We start from the raw sequence: 25,882 nt of genomic DNA on the forward strand, positions 1-25,882 counted from the left end.
CGTGTAAATAATAAAATAATAATGGCTGAATTCCATCAAGCTAATTCAGGATCCTAGCCCATGACTGACATGCTACGTAGAACAAACTCATCATTACAGCTATGGGTGACACCAATGATTTCCCTACTATGTAGTCCAAATATCCTCTGTGAAAAAGTCCTATAGTGCAAGCTGGCTCAGCTGAATGGAACAGAGCCATTATAATTGTTATTCTATACACTTGTGCTATACCTGCTATACCCAGCCTGATGTGACATTAGGTGAAACAGTAAATGTGGTAAGAGCACTTCAAACAAAACAAGTGCAGAAGCAGCCGCTACAGTACATGTCTGTTGTAAACAGCAGAGGCCTGCTTGCTGGGGACATGTGACGGCTCAGGTGTAACAGGTGGCCTTTACCTCCTAATGAGCAGCTCTCCCTCTAGGCAACGCTATCAGCACACCTGCTGCTGCTCTTTATTTATTCATGCCTCTGTACATGTGGTCTCTCATGTTTCTTAAATTTTACACATGGTTGTGCTAACGCCTTTCTGTCTGAAATCATGGAGATTGAAACAAAATTACAGAATTAGTATAACTTTGCTTTTTCTTACACACCACATTGTAATTTCCATGAAACACTTGCAATGAATGAATATTTCCGTGTCCATACATGGTGATGACTCTCCTGGGTTTAAGGCAAAAAACAATCCATTCATGTGACCAACTCAATGAATGTGCAATTCTTACATAAACTTACAGACCTACATAAAAAGAAAACAATCTTACTACCCCAACCCCTGCTGGTTTCCCGGTTAGACCTACTTTGCTTGTAAATGGAAAGTAATGAAGGTGTGTGTTCATATATGCTTGTGTGTTTGTGTGTGATGACCCACCTTGCCCTTCTGGTTCAGTGGTTCTATGGTGAGCGCGTCGGCTCCTATGTCAACGATCATGCCCAGCTGGAACCCGTCGGTGGGGTGGGGCGCCCACACTGGCTTCCCATCATCCATGGCTTACCTCCAGTCAGCACGGCCACACAACTGTGAGAAGAGACGACAAGAAAGGCAACATAAATGAACCTGAGTGCATACTAGTATGTGCATCAAAATGAAAATGCAAAACAGAAAACACAGCTTTGCATTTTTACCAAGGTACGTCAAATGAACTGAGTCTGCTTCTAAGCTGCTTCCATTGCTTGTTCTGTAAGTCTTGTATGTATGGACACACAATATGTATTTCACATTTTCTTCACAAGTGCAGAGCTAATACACAGAGGTTGATGTCAGCATTGCTAATTTAAATAGAGTACGGTGATGGCAATTTCTCAGCATCACTATACTATTTTCAATATTTACCGATCCTTGTTTGCATGGTGGGAAGTTTCTGTGTCTTCAAACTACCGCCATGTAGGCAACCTCTTCGCCAAATGGTTAGTATATGTATGACCCATGTGCAAATGCCAACAGCAGTGAATCCCTGGTTAGATTACCAGACAGTTCTCTTCCTACACATCTCTGTCTTTGTCTGCTACTCATTTCTAATAAAGACAAAATGGCAAAAAAGGTTGGTTTTTTTTTTGTTAAAGTCATAGTTTTTACTGAACCCCTCAATACAACCTTTAGTGAAATCTCACCATAAAAAGGATCAAACTGAACTGTAATGACATTCTTTAGTCATTTGCATTATGTGGCTGGGACCTGACCAGCTGCTCCTGTCTGCTTCAGTTTCCATTAAGCTGTTAGTCCTGATACTGATCTTGTAAGAGAGGATTTTGCATTGCAGTAGGACTGTAGTTGTCTCCTGACCCTATGTGACCTGACAGAACTCTGAAACCAAACAATCCAGTCTGGAAGTATGCATGGAACATGTGGTGTCCCAAGTTAAAGCAGCAATTACATTTTCGTCATGAGTGGCCAATTTTTTCCCAACTGGCCAATTTTTAAAGCCTAGTGTTCAGTGTTAATATTCTAAGTTAACAACTATTTGAACATTTTGGTGGCTTAAAAACTTATTTTTGCCAAAATACAAAGATTTATGCAATAAATGGTGTGTTAAAGTAGTTTGTTAGGTATTTCTATCATTAGTTTAGACCTCGGAAGAAGCACACTACAACCAAGTGGCTCATTTGTCTGAATCTTTTGTCAGTCTTAAAGCATCTACAGTCAAATGTCAAACCTGGGTTTTCACATGCCTGCTGTTTACCCCAGTTAATCCTACGACCAATGAGTTCCTAAAAGTAAAAGTGCTGACGTTATTCTTGAGTATCCAATAAACTTCAAGGATTGAGGTCACATGTGAGAGAGGACAGACGGTGGAAAATGCTGATACAGCCTTTAACAAGGACTCAAAGTTCACCGGGTAAATTGTCTCAGTATTAAGTTGGATCCCACTTAAGCATCTCCCATTCCTTTCTGTCTTTTTTTTTACCTACATTAAGCAAATTAGCACTGATCTTGAAATATTTAACACTTTCCATTACACAACATTTCACATTAATAATTTTGCGACTGTTATTATTTTGACACGCTAGGTGACAAGTACAGAAGCAAAGGATGAAATTTTAAATTTAATCACATAATTTTATGACTGTTGCCACAGAAAGTGAGTGTAAGTTAAGAGAAATGGCATGCTGTTATCTAAATTTATTGTTACGGGACCCATCCATAAATGGAGCAATACTGTTGAGTTTACAATAGGTGTCTTTGTCCAAAGTAGGCCAACAGACAAGAAAAAGGAATACTTCACTTATCAAAGGACTGACCCATCATCCAGGACTAATTTAGAACAAAAAGAACTCAAACAATTCACTGACAGGCAAACTTTGTGGCTGCTTCTGAATCCAATCTGTTGGATTCTTAACAGCAACATTGGATTAAATGAGATACAAGACACTTTTTCAACCTTGGCTTAGAAAGCAGGGTCCTTGGGTATCTTCAAACTGACAAGATAAAAGGTACAATCATTCAAGGTCTGTTCACAGCACTGATAACAGTTGGCTGCAACAAGTAAAAAGCCTGTCTGAGCAGTGCTTGTTTCCACATGCAAATTTGCATTGTCTATCATTTGATTTTTAAACATTAATACTGTAGTGTTGTTACTGGTGAAATTATAGAACAAAAACTTGAAATGAAACCATATTCAAACATGAGCATGAGGAAAAAAGCACCAGTAGTCAGGAGGATAAAATTACTTCTAAAAATCTTTAAGCGTGAGATCAAGACAGGGGAAAAACAAAACTATCCAACAGTTCCCTACTTCACTCCAAGTTTAATTATAGTTTGTCCACACAGGAAATATGCTCAGTTGAAGACTACATGACCGCTAAAAACTTTAATGGCTACACAAATCTTGCTGTAATGGGAATATCATGTACTGCACAATGAAAACAAAATGTATGTTTGCTATAAAGCCTTTTCCATATGAAACTGTTTTCCTCACATATAGCAACACTCAATGTAGCAAGAGCCCTGGGATTCTCACGCTACTTTCAAAGCAACCATCCAAACTGTCTAGCATATCAGTTAAGAAGACGAACCTCAACCTTCAAGGTCTACATCACAAAACAAAGGCGTGACTGGCTCCTCTCAGAAAACTGAGTCCATTCCCCCCCAACAAGTAACTTTGACTCTGCAGCCTTTAATCCTCTTAGTGTTTGACCCTAATCCAGACAGAGAGGTGAGACGCTTCGAGTGGAGCCTAACAAATAAAAGTCAGTGATCAGTTACGAGACAAATCAGAAGGGTCACATGTCCAGTGAAACACAGAGAGGCATACAGTACAGAGAGGAGGAAACACAAACACACACACACATGAATGGACACCGGCTCGGAGTTGAAGCAGGACATGCAAAAACACGCCTCTTGTTTCCTGCCTCTTGTTTCCTGTTCTCTACCAGGCAAAGGAGGACGTGGAAAAGCCACTGGACAGGGATGGACACACAGTTTACACTTTCAGAGGGTAATCTTAGTATGTTTTTTAAAAAACTGTCTGAAATGGCAGAATCTGAACTTGAGTAAAGCATGCAAACTTCAGTTGTACATGCTAGAGATTGTACAATTTGGCCACGGAGGAGAAAGTCTAATTAAAAATGGAATAACAATAAATGTAGTTTTATTAATCCTGTAAGGATACTTTCAACTATGTGTAAGCAAAAGCAGAGACTACAAAAATTTACTTCTGATATTTCTCTAGTGAAAAAGTGTATGCTACTGTGTCCAGACAACATTATATTTAAGCTAGGTGAATGAGTATCATCACAGGAGCTGCAAGCCTGCATGACAGTAACAGAAGGCCTACTAAGCCCCTTATAAATAACCCATAATGACTCCTGGAGACTACTAGACAGCAAACACTATACTGGAGGCAAAATTATAGATAGTTAATATAAACAGAAAACTATAGCAGCACTCACCTAATTCATGCTAATGCCACGATAACTGAAAGTACCTCAAGCAGGCTGTTTCTGACTTTCTACTCGGTAAAAAGTGTAAAAGTTAAGCAGAACTCGGCAAACTTACGACTCGTATCCTTCAGTTAGTCAGTTTTGCGTTCAGGGCGACAGGAGTGACTTTTACGTCCCTCATACGGGTGTGTGTCTGCAGCAGTGGTCCAGTTTTGTCGGTGTTTCCTCCGGTGGCAGGACAGGACGGCGGCTGAGGCAGCAGCAGCAGGTCTGTGGAGGATGACAGGCGGTGCTGCGTTCACTGTCTACGCCATGCACGCGCCCGGGTGCGCTCCAGTGACGTCACCCCCGACTGTAAACTGCTGAAGGTGCGTTCAGGCGCCGTTCGTAAGATCCTGCTCCAGGTAGCTTTCTGAGGAAGAAGCGCTAAACTCCGCCGGAAAAAAAAAAACAAGCTTAATTCAGTTATCAAAACTAATTCATAAGCTAGAAAATGATATGGGAAACATATATATATATATATATATATATATATATATATATAAAAATAAAAATCACCACATATATTTAAATTGATTTTATATATTTACCGTGTGTTAATGAGGGATATCTCATTTAACTAATTTCACTATCTATTTTTTGTTTTGTGTTTCATCCTCATAAAACTGTTCAAACACCGACTAGTTCACTGGCTGCAGTGAAAAGACTGCCAATGTTGCCTTGAGAGTCATGAATATTTTAAAGGTAGGTAATCCAAGACTTTTGGGGGGATTTTTGAAGGAGACACCCAATCCACATTTGAAACACTGGCTGCCACTGGGTTTGTAAATCTAATTAGGACATCTGATACACCCTGTTTTGGACCGTATCTGATTACAGCCACTAGATGACAGCATGTAAACACCAACATGGCATTTTTTAGTTCACAAGTTAAAACTCCAACTTAGTAATTGCAAGTCACCCTGAATAACGCACAACAGATGACAAGCACCACTTGACCATATCAGATCAAACATTATTTTTTGGATGCAATAACATATCCATATAATATAAGAACAAAGCAAAGACAAGTTATCATTTTGATCACGTGCTATGCGAGTTAATGTACTGACTGATGTGTGGCAGTGAGAAATTTAAGATCCAGAGGGTTCATGTGGAGGTTTACCTCTGTGCTCAGATGGACAATGGCTCCCTCATGTGGCCTCATATGGGAGAAACATAACTGCATGACTGAAACTAAATCCCAAACCAATTACTACACAGTATAACACACTTACAGTGGGGGAAAGGGAAGCGTAAAAAGCACAGAAGTGGATGGACCGGAGAGATGATCATCAGACAGAACCAAAGCACTCTGGGGACATGTCAGTGGCAGAAAAGCTGCACATATACACAAAGATTAAGCTAAACCTGCAGTCATGTCTTAGAAAACTGTGTAAATGCAACTCTTGGGCCACATTACAGAAGAAAATGGCGCGCACTCACTGAAATAATCTTCACTGGCACTGAATCCCACTGTGATTTAACTTCCTCAATAAAGCTTCACTGGGGTTTTCGTAGACGTCTGGCCAACAACTTCCCATCAGTGTAAAAAGCTATGCTTTTATTTATAGATTTATGTCAACTGGATCATCAATCTTGTCGATTGTTTATTTGCGTGCATCCATGTAAGCTGTATTAATTTTTAATTTCAGAATAAATCACATGACATGGGAGAAATGGCAGGCTCTTTTCAAAATATAGTACATTTAAAAAGGACACTGGGGGTATATTCGTTGATAATCATATTACATGGATCACAAATTACATTAAGTTGATGCTATTTAGCATTTTTAGTGAAATGAATTGGGCACCGTCAGACAACCCATTACAAAATTTTGTTTTGGAACTTAAGCTCCCAAAACAAATTGAACCACAGGTAAGTACAGTCACTTGTTATGACAGATGCTACCACATTATGATTATAGTCATACATGAATGCTGGAATCAGTGTATAAAAGTGTTAAAAAAGCTTTGTAGATTCATTTGCTCTTCTAATTATCTGATAGTGTTATAAAGTTGAGACTGTATTTATCAGGCCCCTCTGCTGTCAATCACTCGGCTACTTTCCCAGCCAATTATCTGTGGGGCCCCGGCTGCTTTGGACTTTATCTGTGAACTGTTTATAAATGTACTATCACGCACATTCTGTGGTGCCTGCGGAGGAACATGAAATGTTTCTGTAAGACCACCAGTCTTTAAAGCTCCTGCAAATCTTTGCAAGTTGGCAATACTTTTGACTTCTGCTTGGAAAATACTTCTACAGGTAGGCAATCCAGATTTTGAAATACTTTATACGTTTGAACTCATGATAATAGCTTTATTTTAGAGATTATATTTATTCAAGAAACAGATATTGCCAAGTTTAAGACCACAAAGTTTAATAAGTCTGTGGTTTATGTAAACATGTGTGATGCGGCTTTCATGTCTTTATGTTAAGCATTGCTTCATTGAAGAGATATGTTTGAGTTGGTTCAAAATGCTTTCTCCTTAAACTAGTTTAACTATAGTATCTATGGCTTCAAACGTGGTGGAGTTTCATGCAATGCTAACTAGTTCTCACGATGAAAGAGTCATATGCCATGCAAGTTTTTTTTTTTTTTTATTGATCTTTGTGAACTAAAGTAAAACCGTTAATAAAATTGGAAGCTGAAATGTGAAAGTAGGGTTTTCTCTCAGGAATTCAGTCGTGCCTGCTTTTGTAAAACGAGATGTCAGAGATAACAGGTTTATGCAAGTATATTGGATAAACATGTAGCATAGCTTTTTTCTCCTGAAAGAAATGTGGATGAATCCGCTATGTAAGTTCTGAAATACTGTGTTTTTGGGGATATCTGTAGTCAAAGTTTAGCTTTTTAAAATAATTGTAAACATATTCATTTGTTGTGTTACTTCAGTTTAGCCTACCAACCTGCCCATGTAGAAGAATGAGAGGAGAGAAACTGCTACTACCCATGATACTAATGTCTGCGATCATGAGTTTATTACCAATACAGACATCGTATGGACAACACTTGACAGATGAGTCTTGCACTGTTCAGATCCTTGTGCCTGGACTCAAAGGCATGTTGTTTTATTCACACAACAAACATATTTAAACTGAACTAATTTTACAAAAACAGAATCTGTCTGATCAATGTTTTTTTCTGCAAAAAGGAGAACCAGGAGAAAAAGGACAAAAAGGAGCAGCAGGGAGACCAGGAAGAGTTGGTCCTCCAGGAGAGATTGGTACAGTTTTTGCATAACTGCGATTGCAGAATCATGTTTTTGTTTTGTGATCACATGCGCATTTCTTTAAAATGGGATTCTTTATGAATTGCATACTTTATGTTTGGGGGATGAAAGCATTTGCTATAGGCCCAGATGTATACGTCTACTTGTTTTCTCATCACCAGCACTTGGCTGACACAGAAAGAACTGGGGTAAAGATCACATTTCTCGAGCTGATAATGTACTGTTACATCACGAGCAGGCCATCCAGAGAAGGCCAAGTGTTTACATTTGCGTGAGGTTGGAGGAGAAAGGATTTGTGGAATCCAGTGCTGTGGACAAGTGTTTACTGAAGATATTAATGAGGAGTGGAGTGTGTTTTCTAACATATGACACTACACACATTCATCATTATAATTAATGTACTTTAGTGGAATTAAATAGTTCGATTGAGAGTTTTTATTTTTAAACTTAATTTGTGTTTTTTTAAAGCTCCCCAAATTTGGTTTACAATGAGAGATGTATGGCTTTTTACACAGCTTGCTTGCTAACAAAATATCCCTGGCATCTTTTCAGGCTTACCTGGAATTAAAGGACAGAAAGGCATCATGGGACGTTATGGGAAAGTTGGTCCAAATGGAATGAAAGGTGCTACAATCAGCAGGCATACTTGTTTAAGAATGCAGTATTTATATGTCAAACACACTTTAAAGTTGCTTAATAATTGCATTTCTGTATCAGGGATCAAAGGAGACGTAGGTGAGCCTGGTCCAAGGGGCCCAGACGGAGAGCCAGGTGAGATATTAAATCATTTTAGTCAGTTTGTCAAGCAGATTATTGCAGGATTAGATATACACAATTGATGGAATTTGTAAATTAATTAGATCAACTGTGTGGTAATCCCCTACATTTTTGCCTTATCAGGTGTTCCATGTGAGTGCACGCCAATGAGAAAGATGATTGGAGAAATGGACATTCTTGTGGCCCAGCTATCCTCAGAACTGAAATTCATCAAAAATGGTATGCTATTAGCATTCTAGTTGTGTTCTAAGTTTATTCTTAAATTCTTCAATGCTATTTTCACTCCTTATCCTCATAGAACTGCAAATGGTGGGCATGTCAATGTGAAATTTATAGAAAAACAAGTGCTCATTTTTCAGCACTGCCCTCCCCTGCAGCTGTTGCTGGCATAAAAGAGACAGACAGTAAGGTCTATCTGTTGGTGAAGGAGGAGAAGCGCTACTCCGATGCCGAAGTCTACTGCCAGACGAGGGGAGGGCACCTGGCCATGCCCAAGGATGAGGGAGCCAACACAGCCATTGCAGGGTACATAACCGACGCAGGCCTGAACAGAGTCTACATCGGCATCCATGACCTCGACCGTGAGGGCGTTTTCACCTACGTGGATCACTCACCTATGACCACCTTCAGCAAGTGGAGAAAAGGGGAGCCCAATAACGCCTATGATGACGAGGACTGTGCTGAGATGGTGGCCTCTGGGGAGTGGATTGATGTTGCCTGCAACCCCACCATGTATTTTGTTTGTGAATTTGACAAAGACAGTGTCTGAGTTTGGTCTGTGTATACCAGACTACTAAAAGAATGTACGAATACAATGGAGCAAAAGCTAATGTATTCATATTGTTTGAGCTGCAACTTCCATCTGTAAATACAATGACAAAATGACACGCAAGTTGTGCAAACTAGTATACTTTCTACTACTTTCTTTCCCCTTATGAGCTTATTAGCTATTTATTTTCTGAACTCACAAAACAGCCTGACTCTTGTTACAACTTATTTTAAGTGCATACTTAATCTCATATTCTGTGACTCATTAGTGTTTCCAGCAGCATTCTTAGCAAGTGTATTGAGTTTTTATGTTGTGCAAACTATCCACTGAGCAAGATTTGTAACAGTGCTCTGACAAAAAAGGCAAATAAGCAAATACAGAGGGCTGCAGATTATGCAGAAAAATATACAATTAAAAGACAGATTTTGGTTCCAGTTGGGTGCTTTTAATCAGAGAAATTGAATACAGAATGCATTCTACATTCATATTCATATAATAAGTTATGTGGCGGTTGTTGCACAATAAACATTCTCATAGAATTTTAAAAACAGAGACAATGTCTGTACATTATTTTCTGCCCCTGAGCTGGTTGCACTTATTTACTGCAGCAGTTGAACCAAATCCAGCAGACAGCCTCCATCCAGAGGGTGAAAATGCTACTGCATTGTAACAATATCTTAGACTGGGACAGAAGGACAGTGGCTGCTCCTCAGGCATTTTCAAGGTGACATTTTGACTTGGCATATTACGAAAAGAAAAGGTGTCAGTAATAACATTAACAGCTCTGCCGCAGTTAAAATTAACAGCTTTTGAAGATACTATGGAGTACTGGGTATATTCTATGGATCTAATAGTATATTTGTTTAGGAATGTTACACTTGTAATGTATGAACGTCAAGGCTTAGCCACGAATCTGAAAACATGGCTGCATTTCAAAAGACACCACTAGCAAAAAAACCCCAAACAAACAAACAAAAAAAAAGACATCCGTCTGCAGCATGCAGAAGTCCTTTGGGACCAATAACTCAAAAAAAAATCTTATGGGTGAACAAAGTCTGTGTGTCATGAATTATCTGGGGAGCAGTGCAAGTACATGTGAGTCACCTTACATGTTCACAACTTACACTCTCTAGTAAAGTCTAGCTTTAGACATTGTGTGCTCACAAGTATTGTCTGAACAACTACAGGAGAGTGAATGCATACTGTAATAACAGTGAGTTGGAGAGTGAGTGGGACAAATCTTTAAAGGTGTCAAAGGAAACTCACCCACTACTTGTCCCAGATTCTCCACTTGACAGTAGTTATACTGGAGGAACACCATATATATTTTAAAGTTGCATGGTACAACTTGGATGTATTTTAAGGGTTGCTTACTTGAACTATATTTGGAGATTCTGACATATTAATATTGCTTTGAGTAAAATGTTGAAATCCATTTTATGCAGTGAATAAAATCTGTTGCTATAGACTATATACACTAACAGTGTTGATTTCATGCTGTGGTAAATTAACACTGACAGGTTTTTGCTTTTTTTTTTGCTGTGACATGACTCTTATTTAAAAATAATGTATTGCCTAAACACCAGAGGGTTTTGCATAATAACAGATCATGCTCTGTAACAATGTGACAGCATAATGTTTGCTGAATGACAAAAACAAGACATTACACACCTTAGATGAGTTTGACATTTTCATCTTGGAAAATCCTCTATGGTTTAGTTGTGTGATTAATAGAAGATGTCTTACAGTCCTGGCAGCTATTGTTTTTAGGACGGGCATCCCAGCTGAGATGATATCCTATTGCGTCCCTCTAAGATGAGGAATTTGAATATGCATGACGCATTTCTCCTAATAAAGCACAGCACCAGTCCCTTAAGAAATGAATAATTAATGCTGAGATGAATTATGCATTTAATTGACCAGGAGTTGTCTGGCATAAACCAATTAGGTACCATTGTTGGTGCAATCTCTGGTTACCTTAGTGGTAAGCAGTTTGGACAGCTCTGTCTTACCAGTGAAAAGGCAGACAATCTGTGGTGGAAAAAACCTGCAAATGGGAGATATGGCTGCAGTGCATGAAATAGACACCTTGTATCTGATGTTATATCCACTTCTAAACCCTCTGTGGAAACAGAAATCTCATTTGTACTGTAGTATTGAGTTTTAATTTGTTCTGGACTCAAATTTTTCTAAAGGTAACAATATGGAGGATACAGTTTTTGATGATTGTGTAAAGAAAAATGGAGTGGATAATGGATGAGAGGTGTGAGGTGTACATAATATATACAGAAAAATCTTATAAGACATAGAGAATTTACGCTTTTTGGTCTCTCTGTGGTATTTCAAATCTTTAGTAATATAGTGTAATATAATTTGGTAGATTCTAGCAGAGGGCATGGACAAAGAGGTTGGGGAAAGGTGCTGCTGAAGCGTAAAGTAGCCCTGCTTGTTCAGTTGGGTTTGTTGTGCAACATCTGCGTGTATTAGTGTCGCTCATTAACACTTGCATATAATAATATACACACAAATAAAGCAAACAGCAAGGAAAGACTACGTTTTGATAAGTTAGAGGTACATATTGTTATACTGGTGGAACAAATTCAACACGATCACTTTGTTCATGCAGGATTTTTAGCACAATATCAGAATAAAAAATTTAAAAAAAAAAACCATTGTGCACAATTTTACACAACTTTTCTGCTGCATGGTCTTACTGCTCCCAAATGATAAAATGTAGCTATTGCATTCAAAAAATAAGGTTATATGCAATGCAAAACTTAGTCAATATTCTAGCACATGCTGCAAACACACAGACTGTGCAACTTCACCATTCATAAGGTCTATCTGTGTCTGCTGGATCATTTAATTAGAGTGTCCAGTCTGTAGTGCAAAGAAATATTACATTTCTGCACAGGAAATAAATGCTAACTTGTTTGGAATTTGATATGCAGCTAATTAGATGAGCAACAGTCCCACATCTGTGCTATTTAAACTGCTGCTGTAATACTAGCTAACTAGTTGCCTTGGAAACCGTCCAGTTTTGGAATCTAGTCTTAAATTAACGTTAGCCACACAAAAGAAGCCAACAACAACAACAGCAGACATGGTGGATAAGTTTCTTGATGGTACACCTCTCGTGGAAGAATTGGTTTCCATATCAGATGTTATCTCCAGTTACGTCTCCGGAGACCCAACACAGCTGCCTGTGACACATTTTACTTTTGACACCACCATTTGTTTTACTTCAACGGCTTTATCTGTTTTGGTAACCTTAAAACAATGCCTCGCACAGCAGGGAGAGGGGATTTGCCACCGACCAAAACAATAATTGTCTACAGGAACGGAGACGCTTTCTTCCCCGGGAGGAAACTAGTCGTGAATCCGCGGCAGTTGTCGACCTTTGACAGTTTTTTGACCTTTCTGACCAGAGCCATTGAGGCTCCGTTCGGGGCCGTCAGGAGGCTGTACACTCCCCGGCAGGGCCACAGGGTCCAGCATATGGACGACCTGAAGCATGGAAGTGTGTATGTAGCAGCTGGAAACGAGCACTTCAAAAAACTGGAGTAGGTATCGTGTTTTAAGGTGTGTTTGGTGGTTGTAAGGTGTGTTTGGTATGGTTGTTTGTGGCGGGTATGGGTTAGCAATTTATCCGGGAGGTCAGCTCACGTCCGCGGAGGAGCTCCACCCTGGGCCGAGGCTTGTATTGCGGCCTGTGGACCTGCTTGGGTGCTCAGATTTTGGAGTTTATGGCAATGTTTGCTTCTCTTTTTGGTGAAAATGTAGCTAAATTGGAGCTCCATAGATCTTAAAATGTGCCCAGTTTGTCACTTACATTAACACAGCTCAAGTGTGAAATGGTTGACATTTACATGTTAAATAATGCCTAAATTTGGGATTACATTACAGTCATAAGGAGCGCCACCCTGACTAGTCAGGTCAGTGGGCTCCTTCCGGTCAAAGTCAGCTATATAGTCAGTTCTTCAATATGTACATGACATATATATGATCGAAATTAACTTACTCTCTCTTCATGCAACAGTAGACAATGTAAACGTGAAACATGACCATGAGGTAAAATGATATGGCTGATGCAGGTGCTCAGGCACTGGAGTTGTCTGTAATGTTTTCTGTATTGTTTATTCCCTTTGTTGGGTGAAATTTTTACTAAGTTGATGCTCCATAGTCTAATAATATGTTTGGTAAGTCAGTTTCATTAACACAAGTGTTCAAGGGTTGATTAACCTACATGCACCGGTTAAATAAAATCTAAATTTGGGTTTACAGTCATAACCCGTAGCTCCACCCTGGGCCAGTGGGCTCCTTTAGGTGCTCAGACACTGGAGTTTTCTGTAATGTTTGCTCCCTTTGTTGGTTGAATATGTGGCTAACTTGCGTGGCTAATCACGAGTGCTTAAGGATTGAATCGCCTGGTTCTACTGGTTAAATAAAGTCCAAATTGGGGTTTAGAGTCCTCTGTTAGTTTGCTATGTTGTTTCACGTGTTGTCTTAACTACTACTCTAATTAGAATAATGCTAAGCCATAATATCGCTTTCCCTTGTAGTTAGTTTTATCAGATCTAGACCATGCCATCTCTATTTGCAGACCATCAATAGTTGTCCAGGTTTCCATGCAGCACCTGAAGCCTAATTGTGTCGGACATGATTTCTTTATGCCTTTACAGCTATTGTGAGATAACAATTAAGAAGCCGCAGAGAAAGAAGAATGAACACGTAAGGCTATCTTTCGTATTTGTTTCAATTATTTGATCAAAATGAGTAAATAATTTTTTTTCATGTGCAGTGCCGTCATGTTCACTAAAATGAAACTGAAAATAAACAAAAGTCCAGTTATGCTTCAGAAGAGCTTAAGTGGCACATAATTTCTTTGTGAAATTTTCAGATTCAGCCTGTTGTTCACTCTAAATTCGTAGTTCCTGCTCGCTGGGAGAGAATTGCTGATGAGTCTTACACAATACAGTGAGTACAGATTTTAAGAGGAATGCACTTTTTCTTTTTTTTGTTACCATACAAAAAAATTATATTTTCTTTTTGCGCAGTGGAATGAAACAAACATTTTATTAACTTTTTAATAATCTCTGTCTCTTGTGTCTCTGTTTGATAGCGTGTTTACCAACGGGGACATCCTGGCAACTCCAGTTAGAATAAGAGTCCCAAAGTATACTCGTAAAAGCTGGGAAAGTGTTTTAGCCATGGTAACGGAGAAAGTGCGTCTTCGCACTGGTGCTGTTTTCAGGTAATGTCCTACATCACTGCATTATGACTATGAGTTTTAAATGAGTTCTTTACTACAACAGTCAAATATGTAACGTGGTTTTATGTATTAAGGAAAAGAGATCTGAGTCCAGGTAACACATACTTATAAGCTTTTGTGTTCTTTTTTTTCAATCAAATATGCAAGAAATCTTGACAAAAACAATGTCCTTTATCACGTTTTGCAAAGAAACATAGTTGATCAAAGACAATTTACAGCTATGAATTGTGATTCTCTGAAGAGTATCAGCTTCTGCTGCATAGACTGGGAAATGTGACTTTCCAGTTCATTTAAATGAGAGAGTTTAAAAGAGTGGAAGAATTTTTCTAATTAATTAGTGACTGGAACCATGTTGGGTTATAATGTGTGCAGTGTAATTCATCCAGAACTGCTTGTTAAGAAAACACTGCTTTAATGAATTTCTAAAAATATGCTAATATTAAATTCATCCATCAATATTTGACACATATCCACTTTATTTATTTCAGCGATTGTTGATACAGTCACTGAATTTTGCTCCAGTTTTTGGTATTTCTTTATTTGAGTTCCCAGGCTTTGCACATTAGATGGACGGCCTGTCTGCGGTCCCTCTGAGCTGGAGAACAATCAGCACTATGTTGCAGTTGGTACAGAAAAGTTCAAAGCTCTCCCGTATGACCAGTGCGTCCCCTGCAGGGAATTATTAAAGAAAAACAACGTGATTGAAGGGTATGAGCCCTGTAATGTTTTGTCAATAAATTATGTGTTATATACGTGTAGAATAAATACTGGAACCTCATTTTGTTGTGAAAAAGGAATGAGAAAATGTGTTTGTCAATGTTGGTTTTACTTTTCTTCCTTGCAGCCAAGACACCCAGCATTCTATGAGAAACAAAGGACATGCAAAGGATATGGTGAGTGCTATTGCTTCAGAGTTGGATGCAGTGGGCCGTCTAGTTGTACAGTTATTCACTTTCTTGAAACGTGCTAAATTGTTGCATTACTTCTCCTATATTCCCTCTAGTTTATTGCTGTAACGCCTCGGTAGAATCACAGTTGAAAAGCGTATCTTTGCACACACAGCATTTCAATTAACATTTCCCACGTGTGAGACTTGTTGTGGGGGCGCAATTCGTTATGAAACAGCACTATCATCAATCACTGTCTGCAGGAGGCATTGAGTTACCGTTGCTTTCCACTTTGATGGGTAATCCCCACAGAGACAGGCTGGCCCACTTGATCAAGTGCAGTGAGCCTCATAGACAGATCATATGCACCAAGGGGACTTCAGTCACTGAAAACAAAAAAAAAAAATCTCTTATTCAGACCAGAACCGGGACAATTTGTATTGTGATTAAGTAGACAGTGGAATGCTTTGAATCCATATGAGGATTGCACTGCTGTGGGCCCGAGATGAACACCAAATCACATGGTGAAGATGAGAACATGCCCACTCAGCAGGTTGAGGTGGCGGTGGGGCCCCCTGTGAGAGATGTGTCTGACATCTGATTTTTCTAACCATGAAAGATGACAATGCTGTGGCAGATGCCAATTTTTTTAGATGGAGAAAAATGCTCCTTGCCTTATCTCTAGCTGTGTGTGTGGTTGACTACCTTTACAGTCAGAAATAAGATGGATATTTATTAGTAATTTATCAGAATTAATTTGAACCCTGGTGCTGAGATGAGATGAAAACAGCGTTCTTATCAAACTTGGTGAAACTGAGGCATTAGGTAATAAGACGGCAAGACCAAAGTCTATGTCATTTCATGTAGTGCCATGAGGTGGAGACAGAGACAGAGCTATGGCTGCATTTTGCATCTACCAGCTCATTGTAGTATTAGTAATTCACTAGGCATGATGCTCCTGACTTTTACTTTCCTTGCCTCTGTGTCCGATCCCTCATGAATTTGTAAACATGATCTGACCAGTTAATAAGAACCTCTCAGAGGGGAAAAAGATGCATGCGACAAAAATGACCCGCTCTGTCTAGATCTGTCTGCTGTTTAGCTTACTGATTACACATACATTTATAGGGTCATGTCCATCATTAATTTCAGTTTGACCTCACAAAACAACAGCAGTCTGGTTTGAAACGCCTGTAAAAAGATCCTTTAAACATGCCCACTGAGGCGGTGTAAAATGTAACCTTGCTCTTGCAACCTCGCTGTGTGGGAACGGTGTCTGTCCTGTCCTGTCTGCACCAGCAGTGGAGCGTTTCTGCACTGCTGAATGGGACATCTGGTCTGGAGCAACCACTGACTAAAGTGACGGCTCTGCAGAGTGTAATATTGAAACTCTCCTGCACACCATGTTCAAATTGGATGCAGGCATAAATGCTGAGTTAGGTGTTTACAGACATGATGAGGTAGAAACTTTTGAGGTAGACATGGCATAAAGAGAAGATTAATAGGAGGGAGAGGAATGCAAAGAGGAAAAGAGAATAATCGTGCGCATCAACCAGCGTGCTTTGATATTATAGTAATTAGACTGAGCAGTTAAGCTATGCTGTACATGTGCTTCACACGAAGCATTCTGGTAAAACAGCCCAGAAAGGCTGACTAAACCTTTAATAGCTGCACTCCTTGACATCAGCGATGATTTGCTGCTGCTCCCTATTCCTCTGCTTTTCATGTATGATCTCACTGGTTAGGGGAAGTGGCAATGCCCAGAGGAAAACTTTACCCCCCTTGCTGCTGCCAGCATGTCTACTCACTGAGGACCTGGCCCTGGGAGTGGCTCCTACTGATACCAGAGTCAGTATGGCTGGAGGCTGGTCAGCCCAATGGTTTGCGACCCACATTTTCCCCTGGCTATCATATCACAGTGTCCTCTTGTTGACTCCTGTTCTCTGCCACTTGAGAGGGCCACAGATTACTTGCTGCTCGGCCCCACTGAGTCCCTTTAACACTAACTGTAGCTCTCTCTCTCTCTCTCTCTCTCTATGTGAGTCTCTCTCTCTCTGGGGCCTCCTGATACACACAGTTGTCTGCTCCCACAGGACACGGTACTGTAGATATGTAATGTAGAACGAGAGGCTAGATGACCTCAGCTTTTCCATCGCCGTGTTTTCAGTTGTGCTGCTACTTGTAGTGTACTCTCCTGGTACTACGGCACCCCTCGTCTTCTGCTTTCCCCTCCCCTGCGCCCTCGTCACCGCTCTCCCTGAGTGAGGCAGTCTTGATTCAACTCTGTTGATTTAAATATTATCTATTTACATCTCACCACCAGGGTGTCAACACGGAAAACAAGCTGTTCAATTTTTGATTGCCCAGATGTGGTTTGATTTTGAACTTTATCGTGACGTTGTTTCACATCGCTCACAGATGAAATGAGGTTATGAAACTGAATTAGCAGCTTGCTACTGCGACAGCGCCACTGCTTTTTCTGTCTTTGATCTCATGTGGTTGTGGACACTACAGCGCTAGAACGTGAACTCTGTTTCAACTCTCCTTCGCTGAATATGCCAGGCAAACTTCACTCTTTTGTTGTTTTAGTTTTCTCCCTCGGCCCACTAACGGCTGTAGAAATTCAAAAGAATATCAACAGACTTTGCCTCTGCATTAAAGAAAGCAAACAAGTGAAGAAACAACGCTGCTATTCCCTAGACTCCATGTTAGTGAGCTTGCAAACACCATTGCCAGAAGTGTATTCTGGTGGAAGCCTGAGATCACTACACTATCCCCCGAGCCAGCCCAGGGATCCTGCAGTAAAGAGCACTGTTGCTGAAAAGAAACATTAAGTCTGCTCTCTCCCACTCTGTGTCTGGTTCTCTCATTCTCTGTAAGGGAGACATACCTCACCTTGCTACCTACAGAGGAGATGAGGAGACTGTGAGGAGAAAATTGCCTTTTGTGGAAGCATTAATTCAGATGTGTACCTTGCTGTCTGAACATCACTCTGAACTCTCCCCACTGCTCTCTCTCTTTTTCTTCTTTTCCTCTCTCTCTCCTTCGCTCTCCCACCATGCAGCTAAGTCCCAAACCACTTTTTTTCCTCCCCTCTCCATCAATAACCTTCTGCTGTCTAGTGCTGAAGAATAAGTTATTCCCTACAACTCCCTCCCTTTCCCTTTAAGCTTGTTTGGATTTTCATTGTTTGATCTGGCTTGATAAATAAGACAAATGCAGTTAGAAATTCATGGCTGCCCCATTTCATCAATAAATGATTAGTTTGCCACGCTCCCTAGTGATTGATAGGTTGTGCACGGGTTGTATTGGAACCAGATGAATTCAATACAGTAGGAGTAACAGGGGAGCTACAAAACATATCAGCTCATGAAAAATTGAGGTCAATGGAAAATGTAAAAAGAAGAAAGAGAGGGGAAACAAGTTTCCCCATCATGTTGTCTTTCTTCTTCTCTCCCTTTACAAAACAAGCAAAAAGTCAATGATGAATCGCAGAAATATCTGAGGAAATATGCCTTAATCTGTACCCCTGTTTTCTCCTCTCTTTTGTCTCTCCATGCAGTTTACTCATACAGGCTTTAGAGAAGACCTTGAGCACACAGCCAGGGGCCAGATGAAGAAACACACAGCCAAGCCAGAGAGAACCAAACAACAGAGGCAGGTGTCCAGAAACCCAGTTCTCTTCTCGACAGGGGGTAAGCAGAGCGTTTCTATAGAAATGTCTCGCTCATTGCCTCTCTCTCTCTCCAGCCCCCCTGTCCTCATAGTGTTTTTTTCCCCCTATTTTCTTCACTATGATGATAGGAAAAAACAAGCCTGTTGGCTTTTACAGACTAATTCATATCAATATACATGAGTTTGTGTACAGCATGGATGTGTGTGAGCAAGTGTAGGGCTTCATGTGGGGATGGACATCATTATACATTCCTCTGTTTGTGTAGGTAAAGAGTCTGATGTGTGTTGGGAATACTGAAAATCATTGGCAGGTGAAGGAGCTTTCCTCAGAATTCTCAACCTGTTCTTTAAAGTCCAAGCCGAACACAGCTCCCTGCTCTTTGAAAGTAACACAACTCTTTTCTGTGAATATTAACCAGAACAAGACCTCAGACACTTTCCAGGGGGCTTAAATCATAGTAAATTCAATCAGGCCATTTTGTTCAATGTGTATTCAAAACATCTTGTTAACCAAGTAAGAGAAAACGCAATGCTCTCATTTTCTCTTGATGTGAGAATCAAAAATGGTTATGAGTTATTCATGATAAATAATGCTTAAAAAAAGAAATTGTCAAGTAAAAATACAAAACACTACTTGCACTGCCTAAAACTGATACTCAGTATACCATTAATAGACTTTATATTTTCTTTCTCTCTACTTATGTATTGCTGTTATTGTAGTGATTTTTGTTTTACCATCTGTGCACAGTAATATAGTTGTAAGTCTAATCCGGCACCACATATAACATGCTATAACAACATAGATAGGCTTATTGTCAAAATTTGAAATGTGCCTTCCTTTCATATATTTGCAAATATTTGCTAGGGACTTTTTGACTTTCACCTGCTTAACTTATGATGATGATGTTTGTAGTTAGAGAAAGAGTGCAGTTCTCTGGCCACATTGTGGACACTTGATCATATCTATGATAAGGTTATCTTGTTGTAAAACCACAATACCAAAGTCCCACAAGGTAAATTTTGCATCTTCTTTATAACCAAATCACCTCTTAGATCTCTTCATACAGGCTGTGGGTACACACAAGCATCATCTGGTGAAGGATCAGAGCTTTATGGTTTTCTTTCATCATTTTGCCTTTTTGTAATAGAAGTGAGTCTAGAATTAGACCCAAAAGTAATGCTTGGCTGAAAAACAACAGAAGGTGATGTCAACATGTTTTGTAGCTGTATAATTGCCTCTTTGAGCTAAACATATGAACCAAATGTAGTTTTCTGTACATTGTTCCTTAGTATTATCACTGATTAATCTGCTATGCTTAGATATTTATTATTTAAATTAAATTACTTAAGGCATTTGAAGTCGATTCAAGCTTAATAGTGTGTTTCATTATTCACATGCCTCCTTGTATCAGATCTAGCAGCCGCAGACGAAAAGGAATTTGTTTACAAGGGAAAAATAGTGTGATGTTGCGCTATGAGCTATTCCCCACATGCATCAAGAGCAGCCTGTCACTGTCGAGATGTAACCCAGGACTGAAAGTTCACGCTGGCTGGCCATATTTGTGGCAGGACAGCTGTGGCTTTCTGTGGCCCTTTCGTCTGTGGGACCACTCTCAATAAATACATGGCTTGACAGCAACATTGATCTCTTGTGAAGTTGAACAGGAGAGGAAAAGGGACAGGACAGGAGGGCAGTGAGGGATGGAAGGGTACAGAGAGAACAAGAGGAGAGAGAGAGTGTGAGCAGAAGAATGAGGCGGCCACTGCCAGCAGATGAGGTAATTGTGATTAATCACTTTTCTCAGAGGGCAGCGTGTTCAATGCACAAAACAAAAGAAGTGAGATGGCAGGAGCAGCGGAGGTGCAGGAAGACCGCCAGTTGAAGGTGGACCTGCCAATTGATCAGGTAAAAGACAATCCCATACTGCACTGCAGCCTGATGAGGTCTTTAACATACAGTCTTTGAACGACTCACCCTGTTTATCAGACAGGAAGAAAGAATTGATTCTAGTCTAAAAACACAGTATCGCCACAGATAAACATACAGAAACCCCATTAATAGAGAAACATGTTGGCCACATGCTAATTCCATTTAACTTAACGGCATGTTATTAACTGTAATAATCAGTTCTCATCATTTTTACAGCTTGTTGTCATTGGAAACTAACTGAAATGTAAAAATGTATGATCACAACAGGCTGTTCACATTTTGTGTAAAGGGAAAGGATTAGATGAAAAAAGGCATCTGCAGCTTGAGCAACTTCTCCCTCATTTCCTTCCCATTAAAATTTACCTTTCTGTATGTTTTTCAGCTTCAAACTGAACTGTACTTCCCCTACAGTATAATATCATTTTCTATTCTGAATAAGGCTTGTGAATGCTCAGTAGAACAGGCTACATAAATATATAAATATTGCAAAATCAATACAGCAGTATAGTACAATGTAAGCCAAGGGGGATCTTGTTTTTTTCCCTCCCTGCAGGTTGAGGCCACGATAGTTGAAGAGGAGAATGAAGATAGGAGTTCTTCTACGAGTCCCTGCAAGGCCTCCCTCCATGATTCAGATAACTTGTGTCTGCATAGGTCGTCTGCAGATTCCAGGAAGGATGTAAGTACCCTTATTATAAGTTTCATGTAGTTTCACATTCAATTCATTTTTACTTTATTATTAGGTCCAATTTTCTCATTTACTTTTGCATTAGGTCACATAAAGATGCTCCAACCAGCAATTATAGTAATCATCATTTACTTAATTGTAAGTGGGTCACATAGACCTCTTTCCAGCAACTATACTTCTATCTAATGTGTGTATAACCTGTTTTTCTGTCTCCATGGTTCTTTCTGTGTAATGGGTATTTTGTATTTACCAGCCTATCTTTTCTTTAGGGCAGTGGGAGTCAATAAAAGGTACAAGAGGCAGTACTGGTACTGCAGACACGGGAATAAAGACACCTGAGCCCCGGGTACAATTTTATGTAGCATGAAGGTTGAGAGTTTAGCTGTAGCCACAGATACTATATATGTCACAGCATCAAGCTTTAAAAAAATCATAAAAGTGTTATGGTTACGCAGAAGCCCATAATAATATGTGGTTGTTTTTGATGTCTGTCCTTTCCTCTGGTTATTGTGCACATTCACAGTGATAAAGTAGGCCTGAGCTGTGTATACAGATGTTTTGCATGGATCTGTGGTTCCTAGAAATTACACTCATTTAAATACACTTATTTTGCTCTAATAATCCTCGAGGGACAGCAGTGTGAAGCTGTGTAACTGTGATGAATGCACACAATAGTTGGGTGATATTACTATTCCAAGCAATTTCATTTGGCTTTGAAATGAGAAGATATTGAGTCTTATTTAAGCAATCAATAACCTTGAACATTTCGTTTTAATGAAAACTATAATTTCAAGCAGTGGCAATTACACCATAGGGGAATGTTTTGGTGTGGTGATGATTTTGCTGCCGTATGCACTTTTGCAACAAAGATATTCTTATTGGGATAATTATTGACTTCTGGGGGCCAGTTATGACCCTGGCTAAAGACCTCATCAATAGCTTAATTCATTACTTATCACTTTTAGTCATACGTGAATGTTGCTGATTCAGATTGGCTATGGATTGCAGGAAATGACCATTAGATAATGGAAAATAATAATAATAATCCCTGTTTGGACTCAGCTACTTTTTTCAATAATCATCTTGCAAAGCTGCTTTTGATTTGACATAAGGAAGGATTTTTGTTCAAAGTCAACTTGATAACCTCATTCCAGAGCACATGTTAAGCAGGAGTAATTGTTGTTTGCAGTAAAATTATCGAAAATTGTCAGCACTTTTAATCAGAACAGCTTCTGCCTTATCAGAATCTTAATTTGTTTTATGTTCATTCATGTTTCGTCAAGGATTATCGTAATGAAAAGTTGTTGTCAAACCAGAAATAATATATCTGCAGGTGAGACCTTCTTAACTTAAAGTCTAATCATCTTTCATGCATACTCTCCTCTTTTTCCCTTTGAGGCCAAACAGACTGTCGCTGTCTCGTTGTCAGCAACCTCATCATTTAGAGGGCTGTGAATAATAATGAGGGATAACTGCACTGCTATGACTCATACTTTCAGCTGAGTTCAGACAGATTTCCTCCCACTCCAGTGCTCATATATGCTTGTGAAATGCCCCGTGTACTCCACATATGTGCCTGTATATAGTAGATATTGATGACCAAATTCAATTACATGATTGCATTTTCAGCTGAAGCTTTAAATGATTTATTGCATTGGATTTAGATAGTGAATACATTTACAGACAGTACACCGGTGAGGCGGTGATGTGCATGCAGTATTGACCTGTGTGGTCTAGGCCAAATAAAGAATAACGAGATTCAGCATCTCTGCCAAGTGGAGATGTCCGCTGAGAGTGAAAGCAGGCTATGTCAGTGGTAGAGAGCGAAGGATGACGGTTTAGAGCTTGATGCATATTTATCAAAGCTTTTCTTATAATCACTTGACTGACTTTTGTTGTGCTCTCGGAAGGTTGGGTTTTCCTTTAGAGTGCACTCTGTTAAGGAGTTGATTAATTTTGTGACGGCACACTCCGTCTATGTTGTGGATGTCATACACTTTGAGGAAATGTGGACAAGGGTAGATTTGTACCCACTGGTGTGGTATTGTGTTTACAACTATCATTTGTTTTGATTTAACAATATTGACTGATTTATCAACCAGTCAGCTAAGCATTTTTTCTTAATTAATATTGTTAGAAATGCCAATACAACTAGGGATGTTTGATCAATTGTCTTCCTCTTCTTAAGAATTTTGTGATAAAAAATCGAATCATTATTGACCACCTCATTGATCCATTTCTTTTCTTTCCCAATGCAAGTCCATTTCATTTGTCTTTCATCTATTTTTCCATGCTCCTATTCCCTGAAGCTTAGGTTAGCCATTTCAAAGGCCTTAGTCTCCCCATGCAAGGTCAACTATAATCAACTCTAGACAATGTCACCGCCTTGCTTTTCCAAAGAGCTAGGCAGAGGAAGACGGCTCCTCTGGGCTTTTAAGAACCTGCTGCATTATACCATTCAATTACTGTTCATTAGACAGTGTACAGCCATTAATCAGACTGAGATGTTCTGCTAGTCCTCAGCGGGGACAATGAACTGGGGAAATTTATTCTGGCTTCCTGTCTGGGCCACTGTTTAGTGGTTAGAAGAGAGATGACACTTTGGAGTGCACTGAAGCTTTCAGTACAGTCATCCTAAACTGAACTGGTACTCCACTCCCTGAATCTGTTTTCAAGCAAAGTTTCTCACTTCATGTAGCCCCATCTTTGAATTTTTAAGAAACACAGGCTTTGGCAGAGATTTACTGCATATGTGGGAGAGTATTACGAATCTGATATATCACTGAAAGGGCAAAAAAGCTGACAGATTTACTGATTAGAGCTGCATATGCATTGAATATGACTAGATGATGATATGAGAAACTGATTTATGTTTTCCAGGAGGCTAAAGAGAAGGAGGTGTCTTCCAAGCTCGGCGGCATACGGTCACGGATGTCCCGCTTTTTCAAGGGTAGGTTCATCAAAGCATAAAGCCCGGTAGTAGCTCACTGGCAGCACCAGTGGCGGCCCCAGCGTTCCCCTCCACAGAACCTAATGCACCCATAAAGAGACCACTAATACACTCTGCATTACCAGTCCCTCCTTCACATTGCATGTCACCGGATCCGCAACCACCTCTCAACATCTGGGAGAGCTTTACGCCATGCTTTATGGAGACCATCTGCTTGAGTGGGTTTTTTTGCCTCCCCAATCTCAGATGACTTATTCTAGTATTAAAGGCACCTGCACATCAAGGTGTGCCACGCTGAGTGCCTGGGATTGTTCACCGCTCTTTATATTTCCAATGTTGTTTGCAATTTGGAGCCACTCAGACAAAATGAGACAGACGCGTACTTTGTTACCATGAAAATCCTTTTTTTTTTCCATGACTTCGTATTTTAAGTAGAATTGCATGGTCTGGCTTTTATGTGATCGATCTAGAGAGGAACACATCTGAAAAAATACAAAGTAATGCTTGAAACGCTTGATTATAGGGAGAAAAGATAACATAGTGTTGATGATGTAAACTTGACATTCTCCTTTGTTGGAGAATGTGCCTTTCAGATGGTCCAGGCAATTTCATTCTAATTGCCTACAAAACACAGGCTTTGGATGCGAGGCCCATTCAGTGGTTTCCCAGCATCCTCTATTGTCCCTTGTGAAAATTCCAAAGGTGGCTAAATGGAACGGGATGTGAATCTCTGCAGGTGGTTATCACCGTCTGCCCTTCAATCTGAGGTTCGCTCTGTCAGTGTGACACCAGGAAAATCACTGCATCCTGTGCTAACAGCAGGCTCCCTACCTCACTCACGTGTCATCCATACCATCGAGAAAGTACACAAATATATACACATGTGCTTGCACATATGCACAGAGTTATGTGACTGCACTTTATATTAAACATTTCTTTTATACATCTGCACATGATTTTTGAGTACCATGCCTGTATTCTCTTTCAATTATCTTCATATTGATAACACAAGAGGTCGACATACTGCCTTGTACACTCCAGACATGGCTATGATGTCCCTGCAGAATATCAATGGGCACTGCGGGGGGCATTTGAAATGAATCACAGCACATTATTGCTTGCCGACTCGAGACCCACATACTCATTTTTCTGTCCCTATCACATTATATTGTTGTTGCTGTTTATGAATGGTTCTGCATCATTCATACCTCATATTCTCTAGCTGTCACAGTGGATCTGCAGATGACACAGATGCAAAGCATAACTGGAGACTCAGAG

The 25,882-nt window shown here is 39.8% G+C and overlaps 3 protein-coding genes across 5 annotated transcripts in view; 2 read left to right on the forward strand and 1 right to left on the reverse strand.

Moving 5' to 3' along the window:
* Window positions 1-4,681, reverse strand: part of myo6b (myosin VIb) — a 38,026-nt gene extending 33,345 nt beyond the window's left edge. For both annotated transcript variants that reach the window (XM_035954729.2, XM_023284484.3), the window contains exons 1-2: window positions 4,499-4,681; window positions 875-1,021 (exon numbers count right to left, since the gene is read on the reverse strand). In XM_035954729.2, coding sequence (XP_035810622.1) covers window positions 875-991 — 117 coding nt within the window. In that variant the 5' untranslated portion in view covers window positions 992-1,021; window positions 4,499-4,681. The remainder of the gene's footprint in view (window positions 1-874; window positions 1,022-4,498) is intronic.
* Window positions 4,682-6,534: 1,853 nt separating this feature from the next.
* On the forward strand, window positions 6,535-10,675 carry colec11 (collectin sub-family member 11). Of its 2 annotated transcripts, none has more exons than XM_035954735.2 (7): window positions 6,535-6,688; window positions 7,320-7,485; window positions 7,579-7,650; window positions 8,209-8,280; window positions 8,374-8,427; window positions 8,557-8,652; window positions 8,793-10,675. In XM_035954735.2, the coding sequence occupies exons 2-7, from the start codon at window positions 7,350-7,352 to the stop codon at window positions 9,200-9,202; spliced, it is 840 nt and encodes a 279-aa protein (XP_035810628.2). In that variant the 5' UTR covers window positions 6,535-6,688; window positions 7,320-7,349; the 3' UTR covers window positions 9,203-10,675. The 2 variants fall into 2 exon arrangements, with proteins under 2 accessions (XP_035810628.2, XP_023140251.2); XM_023284483.3 differs by having other exon boundaries at window positions 8,811-10,675.
* A 1,652-nt stretch (window positions 10,676-12,327) lies between these two features.
* Window positions 12,328-24,624, forward strand: LOC111577959 (doublecortin domain-containing protein 2). Its single transcript, XM_035954722.2, has 10 exons — window positions 12,328-12,765; window positions 13,885-13,933; window positions 14,103-14,179; window positions 14,325-14,456; window positions 15,027-15,182; window positions 15,319-15,367; window positions 18,924-19,056; window positions 20,842-20,942; window positions 21,520-21,645; window positions 24,535-24,624. The coding sequence occupies exons 1-10, from the start codon at window positions 12,482-12,484 to the stop codon at window positions 24,622-24,624; spliced, it is 1,197 nt and encodes a 398-aa protein (XP_035810615.2). The 5' UTR covers window positions 12,328-12,481.
* The last annotated feature ends 1,258 nt before the right edge of the window (window positions 24,625-25,882 follow it).

Source organism: Amphiprion ocellaris, chromosome 20 (assembly GCF_022539595.1).
Source record: "Amphiprion ocellaris isolate individual 3 ecotype Okinawa chromosome 20, ASM2253959v1, whole genome shotgun sequence".
NCBI lineage: Eukaryota > Metazoa > Chordata > Actinopteri > Pomacentridae > Amphiprion > Amphiprion ocellaris.